The sequence below is a fragment of the Squalius cephalus genome (genome assembly GCF_949319135.1).
Source record: "Squalius cephalus genome assembly, chromosome: 3".
NCBI classification, from domain to species: Eukaryota; Metazoa; Chordata; class Actinopteri; order Cypriniformes; family Leuciscidae; genus Squalius; species Squalius cephalus.
In genome coordinates, this window is record NC_137124.1 from 53,094,609 (window position 1) to 53,104,227 (window position 9,619).

Consider the following 9,619-nt stretch of genomic DNA (forward strand, 5'->3'; position numbering starts at 1 on the left):
GTAACCTGGAGTACTCTCAAAAATATCTGGTGTAGGATTTAACAATTATTTTCATAAGGATTGCTGGTAATTTTCACAAATAATTAAAGTTACACATTGGATTAAACTCTTAGAAATACTTGTGCATTTAACAGTTTTAATGCACACCTTCCAGCCAATCATAATCGAGTATTCAGACAGACCATGGTATGAAACATGTTTAATCCACATGTAGTTCTAGTCAGTTTAATAACCGTTCTATATTAATGCACTCGCACACAGAGATCGGAGATTTAGCTGCGCGCACACAGAAAGATTCAGGAGCACAGAAATTTCTCAACGACAGTGCCCTGCGACTATAAATATCTTCGTTACTGAAACGCTATATTATATTTCTTAGCAGAGAGGGGGTAACATCGCTGTTTTTGAACCTCACAGCTTCACTATTAGTAGAAAGATGCTGCACAGACGCAGGTAATTCACGCACACAATTTCATTCATTCAACTACATGAAATTTTACTGCACTACTTTATTGCTGTGTCTGATTCAAAGCGAGCAGAATGCTAGATCTAACAAGATGTAACTGACGAAAATAACCGTTATATTTACAGGGCTCTCAAGTTTTGAAGACAGGCAAGAGTGACATATCCCCCCCCCCCCCCCCCCCCCCCCCGACCTCCTGATTGGGGGGTTGGACGGGTCACGGGAATGGGGGTGTTTCATTAATAATATTATTAGTGTTTTTGTTGTTGTTATTAATAATTGCTCAAATACCAAATACAAAGTATTTATTCAATTTCCGTGTGTGTGTGTGTGAGAGAGAGAGAGAGAGAGAGAGAGAGAGAGAGAGAGAGAGAGATTATGACTGGTGTTGTTTATTGAAAGTGTTTGTTACCTTTTTGGACTTGTTGCCTTCGACCTGCACTGTCTCCTCCTCTAATCAGCCTACCCTTTTCGCCACCTTCTCTGGGCCAGCATCCTCTAACCTGGCCTTTTTAGGGGACTTTCCTCTCAGGGCGAATGAGAGGATGCTTAATTGCTTTTTACCTGACATCTTTGAAAGACAGATGTAATCATTAATGCATCCATGGCCAGGATATAATTATAAAATATGACATGATTTTAAAAGTGACCTATAACATCGACTATGCAATACACTTTAATTTATTTAGTGCTAATAAAATTATGCCTATTTGGAGAGAGAGAGATGTTTATAATGTGACAATATATCAGTCATCGTGTGATAACGAAAATATGACAAGGCCTAGACTACTTGTTCTGAGCAGGTGTTGTCAGTGAACAGGCTGTAAAACTGTTGGCTAAGTTACAGACACTCACGAAAAACTGATGCTAATTATCTGGGAAACATTCTCTAACAGCAGTCAAGTTGTCACTGTTTGTGTCAAACAAGTTGTGAATTTGTTGTAACATTAAAACAGGAGATCATCATGACTTACTCTGTGCTCAAAGTGATGCTCGGAGCTCCAGTGGTTTCCTCTATGGGTGAACGAAACTTTGGACGAAGACGCTGTAGCAGAATCACTTTAACAATTCCAGGATGTGCTTTTTTTCATTGGTTGTTGCGTTAAATCTTACCCAGATACAATAGTGCTATTTTCTGATTGGCTATTGTGTAGCCCCTTTCTTTTTTTTTGATTGGCTGATAAGTGGCAGGCTCGGCTAGAGGAGACGCGCTTGATTCCTGGCTGCCGGTTCCATAGTGAGATCGGCACGGCCAGAGAAATTTTGGGCGCTGCGGCATAAATAGTTTTTCCGCGTGAGAAATACAGTGTGTGGCGGGAGTGCGTGACAAAAGACCGAAATGAGTGACTGTCACGCTCAATTGCGTGACACTTGAGAGCCCCTTCCGGTCAAATATTGTGCTGCAAACATCAGTAACAGTTTAACTTGTCAGTGCTGGCAAATGACCATGATAGCTATAAGTGGGATAATCCAAGGCTAACTGTGCATTAAACTATTTGAATGCACTCTGCTTCATGTCGGGCAGTTCTTTGCCTCCACGTTGCGCATTAAAATCATTTAATGCATACGCTAGCTGTGGATTATTCCTTAAATAATATAATATAATGTTTTGTTATTGATAGTGTAAGGTGAATGATCTTCCCCATGTCTTCAACCTAGAAACTGTATAACATAAAATAGAAATCAAACATGACCTTATAGGACTAAAAAGCCATCATTTCAGGAGTCCACCACACACACCACTGATCTGATTGGAAGTCTCTCAGAGGAAATGGTGATTCTCTTCTCTTTCGAGTCACATGATTTGTGCCACTGCACAGTCAAAGGAGTAGTTTTATAATTATAGGTTTGAGCTTCTCTACATCATTTGTCAGGGTTTGTGACAAATCTCTCTCACGTGACCCTACTCATTTCCTGCCCATTCACATACACACACTATTTGTATTATTTATAGTATAATGAATCATAGCATGTGCAAGCTTATGCATCCCCTTGGTTGTTGAACATAATTAGCTGTGCAATGAGTTAATGACATTGCTGTGACTGAAGCTAAGCAGTTTTCTGTTTTGATTTTTCAGATGCATCAACGTATGCTCATTTTCTGTTCGATGCATTCGACACCGACCACAATGGCTCTGTCAGTTTTGAGGTAAGTAATGGAGCATTCTGACTGAATGCAATCTCTCTTGCATGCATGGCATTAATAGTAAACCTAATAATACAGCATTTATACTGGATTGCAGTTTCACATTTGGACACACACACACACGCATATAGATAGATAGATAGATAGATAGATAGATAGATAGATAGATAGATATAGATAGATAGATAGATAGATAGATAGATAGATAGATAGATAGATAGATAGATAGATAGATAGATAGATAGATAGATAGATATACATCATATTCGTCGTTATTTTGTTCCGTTGTATATTCAGAATCGTGGGAGAATAGTGATCTCTATTTTAAAATGTGGGGAAGAAAAATCAATCTCAATTCTCAATCAAGAATCATACAGCTCTACCAGACAGAGCACCTAAATATTATTTCCCCTATTGATTTTAACCTAAAATCCTGAAAAAAAAAGAAAAAAAACCCCTCAGTGGCATGTTATGCACCAACTACCCATAAACACAAGTGGAGCTATTACAGAAATAAATGATTTGTTCAAGTTGACCGCTGTTGCATCAATGTCTTGACTGACAACATATTGTGCTATTTGAATCTTACTGAGACATTAGGAAACATTTTAAACACCACTGAACCTTCAATTTGCACATAACAAGGATTTCATTCTTTGGCTATAAACAAACATCGCTGGTCCCCAGCGATACAGTAATTAAACTAAATGAGAATATCCTCATCTTGTTTTTTTAATAACAACGCTCGGCTTGTCCTTTAGCTGTTTTGCTCCCACTAAGACTTATTTTGTCATATCTGGTAATTAAAAACATTGAATGCTCATGTGAAAAATTCAGCCAGAAAGAATTTCTCTCATCTTTTGGAGAAAAATGCTTATGTGGTTATTAAAGACATTTATTTCCATTCACATAAGAGAAATGTGAACTCAAACCATTCATTATGCCCTTTGCGTGCCGACTGAATAAGTGAGATAATACAACCATTAAAATACCATGAGGTATAACATCATCTTGTGAAATGAAACTGTTTAGCAGAATAATCATGAATCATGTTCTAGCTGTAAATTACACATTTATGTTGTGATGCAACTTATACTGATTTCTCAATGTCTTTCATTTTATCACAGGATTTTGTCATGGGTCTTTCCATTCTCTTACGAGGCACCGTTCAAGAGAAGCTTAACTGGGCATTTAACCTGTACGATATTAATAAAGATGGATATATAACTAAAGAGGTAACATAAAGAAAATAAGTAAAACTTTATAATAAGGGTCATTTCATTAACAAATTAATTTGATGAACAGCATTTATTGTTCTAGTTTAGAGTTTCTTTTAACATACACAAATAGTTTTAATATTTCGAGTTTTATAAATTAATACTAAAGCTACAGGATTTCCTCCAACATTTAGTGAAACTAAACGCCATTTCGACATGCCAAAATAAATTGAGGGGTAACCCACACCATACATTATTAAATCACTTGAAAACATCTCGGTTTACTGGTGTTAACTCCATTCCCTGATGGAGGGAACGAGGTGTTGTGTCGATTAGACACTAGGGGTCGCACTTGGGAGCCCCAAACCTCTGATGTTTGTAGAAAAGGCCAATGGAATTATTATGTGGAATGGACACGCCCCTAGACATAAGGGCTAGGGGCATGTCCATAAGGCAGCCAGCATGCATCATACACTTCAGGTTTGTTCTGAGGAGCCAAGATGGCGTCTCAACCGCTTAATGACAGTTCAAGTTGTGGCAGGAGGGACACAACATCTGGTTACACCAGTAACCGAGACGTATCCTTTCTGTCGCTCACTTCGATGTTGTCAGATGAGAGACACAAGGGGTGCTTATACTAATTGCCACAAACGAACTGTGTCACGAGACATGGCGGTGCAGATGCGGGCAAGCCTCCACGTGCCAACAGCAAGTGCAGCTACGCTAACTCACAACCTACCTACTCCCAGGGTAAATGACATCAGGTCTCCCTAAGAAGGGGACCTCCTCATCTCTAGGAAGAGGTCACTCCAGCCGTAGGGCCTCTTCTGATTCAAAAGAAGTTTTATTTCAAGGCCGAAGTACACCTGGTTGTTAAAATTGAGAAGCGTTCTCTTTCTCATTGAGAAAGGAAGACTACAGAGAACACATCCTACCCAAAAGGGGAGGTATGTATGTGGAATACATCCTATGGACTCACCAGTGGGGAGTACTACATAGGGAAGAGTCCCTGTGGTGGGCTCCACTTGACGAGGGGGAAACTACCCACCACAGCGACCTGGTGTCGGAGCTAGCTCCGTCCAGGGAAAGACACTGGGTTCACTGACAGGGAAACTGAACAGTGAAAGAATATATCGTATGGGGTCACTGTTAGGGAACCACTACTTAATGAGCACTAGCCAGATTACAAGGGTTCATCTGAAAATGGGCATACCACAAGTAATGGGCCTGGTAGTGAGGTCCTCCACCGAACTCATCTACCGTAACAGTGCTTAATAATGGAGAAGGGTGGCCCAGGGTTCACCACTCAAGGGAAACTCTAACTGGACCAGTTCCCCGAATTTTACCTGTTGTTACCTAAGACTCGAGAAGAAACTGGTTCCATACAGAGATCATAAATCTTGCGAAGTGGTGTAGCCCAGCCTGCAGAGCACCGTTCGCCAGAGATGACATGGCTGTGATACTCCAAGTGGAGTGAGCTCTTACTCCCAATGGGCACGGTACACCTCGGGTCTGATAAGCCCGGAGTATGGTGTCCATGATCCAGTGGGCCAGTCTCTGTTTGGAGACAGACTTCCCCTTCTGCTGGCTTCCAAAGCAGACATACAGTGGTGGTCAGAATGAATGGCACCCCTGGTAAATATGATCAAAAATGGCTGTAAAAAATAAATATGCATTGTTTATCCTTTTGATCTTTCATTCAAAAAATTCACAAAAATCTATCCTTTCATTGAAGCAAAAGAATTGAAAGTGGGGGGGAAATCACATTATGAAATAAATGCTTTTCTCCAAAACACGCTGGCCATAATTATTGGCTCCCTGTTATTAAATACTTTTTGCCAAGATAACAGATCTGAGTTTTCTTCTATAATGCCTGATGAGTTTGGAGAACACCTGACAAGAGATCAGAAACCATTCCTCCATACAGAATCTCTCCAGATCCTTCAGATTCACAAGTTCAAGTTGGTGCTTCTTCTGTTCAGTTCACCCCACTCATTTTCTATAGGGTTCAGTTTAGGGGACTGGGACGGTCATGGCAGAAGCTTCATTTTGTGCTCAGTTACCCATTTTGTGTTGATTTTGATGTTTGTTTTGGACCGTTGTCCTGATGGAAGATCCAACCACGGCCCATTATAAGATTTCTAGCAGAGACAGACAGGTTTTGATTTTTTATCCGTTGGTATTTGCTAGAATCCATGTTACCATGTATCTGAACAAGATGTCCAGGACCTCCAGCAAACAAATAGGCCCACAACATATAAGATCCAGCAGTATATTTAACCGTAGGCATGGGGTACTTTTTATCCCTGTTTGCACCAAACACATCTGCTGGGTTTGCTGCCAAAAAAAACTTTTTTTGTTTAATCTGACCACAGAATCCGGTCCCTTTTGAAGTTCCAGCCGTGTCTGACAACTGAATATGCTAGAGTTTACTTTTGGAGGAGCGATTTTTCTTGAAACCCTCCCAAACAACATGTGGGGATGTAGGGGTTGTTTGATCATTTTTTTAAGGCTTTCTGACCCCCAAGACTCAACTAATCTCTGCAATTCTCCATCTGTGATCCTTGGAGAGTCTTTGGCCACTCAAACTTTCCTCCTCACCGTGCATTAAGACAATAGACACACGTCCTCTTCCTGGCAGATTCGTAACATCTTTAGTTGATTGGAACTTCTTAATTATTGCCCTGATGGTCAAAATGGGGATTTTCAATTCTTTAGCTATTGTCTTACAGCCACTTTCTATTTTGTGATGCTCAACAATCTTTTGCTGCACATCAGAACTATATTCTTTGGTTTTACTCATTGTGATGGATGATTAAGGGAATTTGGCCTTTGTGTTTCCTCATATTTAAACTCCTGTGAAACAAGAAGTCATAGCTGGACAATTTCATGTTCCTAGACACCCTGGTGTACTAAATAAAGGTCAATATTAATGGGAATATACTTCAGTGATATTTTACCCTAAAAAAATTCCAAGGGTGCCAATAATTGTGGCCGACGTGTTTTGGAGAAAAACATTTATTTCATAATGTGATTTCCTCCCCACTTTCAATTCTTTTACTTCAATGAAATGTTCGATATTTGCGAATTTTTTTAATGAAGGATCAAAAGGATAAACAATGCAGATTTATTTTTTTGTGCCATTAATTCTGACCACCACTGTATAACTGCTAATATTTCCTGAAGCTCTGCACGCAGTCCAGGTATATGTGCAAAGCGTGCATCGGACACAGCAAAAACAAGCTCTCATCTCTCTCATCAGGAGGGAGTGAAGGACCAGAGAAAGATCCAAGCGAGGATAAGGCAAGGTCTTGTAGGATTCAACCTCTGTGCACCTCACAGGAACCGAACAAGGTTGTGCTTCCTCAAAGACCCGCTACCCATTTTGTCTTGGTTACCCGCTATTGTGCTTGAACAGTTTCAAGCAGTTCAGCACTGACTGTATACGGTCTTGTGAAAGACGTGCTGTCATGGCGAGTCCAACTCCACACACAAAAAAAGAAATGCTCTGCACTGGGGAGAGCTTGCTCTTTTCCCAGTTGACCCGAAGTCCCAATCAGGCTAGGTGATCTAGGACCAGGTCCCTGTGTGTACACAACAACTCGCAAAAACTGCGTTTTCAAATGTATCCACTTTGGAGAGCGCTTTCAAAAAGCTTTGTTTTCATTAATGAAAATGCTGTCTCAGTATGGACGGAAGGCCAAAATGGAGAGGAAAAGACCCCAGGAACCAATCATCCAACTGCGACCGGATGAGTCCACTTGAGCCCAATGCTCGCGGCGGCCCATGAAAGCACGGCTACCAAATGCATCAGCCTCAGACTGTACTGTCACACCTGAAGGTGGAAGCACAGACGAGTCATGGGCGTGGCCAGAGATGCAAATTCCACACGCCAATTCCATTGGCCTTTTCTAAAATAAACGTCAGAGGTGTTTGTCTCTCATTCGAAACAACGTCGTAGTGAGTGACAGAAAGGGAACTATTATTACCTAGATTGATAAATGCTGTCATATTTTGCACACTGTAAAAATTATTGTACTCATTTTTTTTTCAAAACTTTCTGATTTAATTAAGTTTTTCTAGCAATTTCTTTGTAATTGTTTGTGAAATTTACAAGCAATTTCTGAGTGGAAATGTTTCTACACCACTATTTTTCCAGTGTATTGTCTGTTCATGAAGATTACAAAGTGTTGTCAGAAAATCACTCACATGACAAGCGATTATGTAAAAACACCAACAAACAACATGTCTATTGTTTGGTATTCACAGGAAATGTTAGATATCATAAAGTCTATCTATGACATGATGGGAAGATGCACATATCCCACACTTAAAGAGGAAACTCCACGACAGCATGTGGAGATATTTTTCCAGGTGAGATTATTTGCAGTATATTCCATATCTAATTTATTCCATCTTGATTGTTTTTCAAATAGAAATTGGGCTCACACTTTATATTAGGTGCCTTTAACTACTACTACTACTACACACACACTCACACACATATATATATATATATATATATATATATATATATATATATATATATATATATATATATATACACTTTATATCACAAAAGGAGAAGTGCGATATGGCTGTGATTCGGGCGTATATATAATTATATATATACTGTGTATTGTATAATACATTAGAGTATGTACAGTTAAAGACACTTAATATAAAGTGGGACTGAATAGTACTTCACCGCAGTATTTACTGGTAAGGCAAGTACATTTCCAGAATGTTTTCCTATCTATGTCTTGTTATGCATCACAGTAATCTTACAGATCTAGTTTCTGCTAATGTCATCATAGATTGTCTAGATGTAATTCTAAGCAACTATGAGCAAGCTCAAATGAGCACATTGACCTTGCAACCCTTTTTGTGTCTTGACAGAAAATGGACAAAAACAGGGATGGAGTGGTCACTATAGATGAATTTATAGACTGCTGTCAAAATGTAAGCCTATTTTTGGTATGAATGTGATGTTCTGCATGAATGCCTTTCTTGAAAACATTTACGATAGGTTTTTCTTGAGTAAAGAGAAAAGCTTCTTATTCATTGAGCCTGCGGCAGAGTGTCATCCTGAGGACTGTCCATTATTAAAGTGTTTACCTGTGTCCATTTGCTCCCCACAGGATGAGAACATCATGAGATCAATGCAGCTTTTTGAGAACGTCATTTAACGTCTGAATGGACTCTGTTGGCGGGCCAGCTCATATAACCACCTTTATACTCCACAAACTCCGAAGTCCTGACGTCTGATTACTAGCAGTGATTCACCCTTAAACCAAAATTTACAGCATTTTTAATATCAAAGAAAATTACTTTTTTTTATAATATACCTTCGTTTAGAGTACAGCAATTTATGAAAAGCCTGTTTCCACCATGGAAAAAATTTTTTTTAAAAGGTAATTGTGACTTTTTATCTCACAAATCTGACTGAAAAGAACTACAATCCCACAGCATAATTTAAGTTTATTGCAAAATATGCATATATATAAACAACAATTTATGTATTTTAAGAGGCAGACTCGATTACTCGTGCTTCATGGGAGTGGGCGGAGCTAAAGAGCTCTTCTGATTGTTTTGATCTCTGATTAGTGGAATTTTCTGTTCAGCATCATGGATAATGTAGTTTTTCCCCACAAATTCCGGAGTGGAATTAATGAATGGAGTTTTTATTTACGGAACGCAGTCAGAAGTCAGAATTGTGAGATATAAACCTGCAATTGAAAAATTACCTTTTTTATTTATGATAAAAAATAGAATTTTATTTATTTATTTATA

The 9,619-nt window shown here is 39.1% G+C and overlaps 1 protein-coding gene across 6 annotated transcripts in view; it reads left to right on the top strand.

Annotated features, from left to right (window-relative positions):
- The window catches only part of kcnip4a (potassium voltage-gated channel interacting protein 4a), a 220,079-nt gene extending 210,534 nt beyond the window's left edge, over nucleotides 1-9,545 (top strand). For 4 of the 6 annotated variants that reach the window (XM_079865280.1, XM_079865282.1, XM_079865284.1 and 1 more), the window contains 5 exons: nucleotides 2,542-2,612; nucleotides 3,737-3,844; nucleotides 8,096-8,200; nucleotides 8,726-8,788; nucleotides 8,968-9,543. In XM_079865280.1, the coding sequence (XP_079721406.1) occupies nucleotides 2,542-2,612; nucleotides 3,737-3,844; nucleotides 8,096-8,200; nucleotides 8,726-8,788; nucleotides 8,968-9,015 (395 nt within the window). In that variant the 3' untranslated portion in view covers nucleotides 9,016-9,543. Of the gene's footprint in view, nucleotides 1-2,541; nucleotides 2,613-3,736; nucleotides 3,845-8,095; nucleotides 8,201-8,725; nucleotides 8,789-8,967 lie in introns of all 6 variants that reach the window. The other 2 variants (XM_079865283.1, XM_079865279.1) reach the window with 2 other exon arrangements.
- The last annotated feature ends 74 nt before the right edge of the window (nucleotides 9,546-9,619 follow it).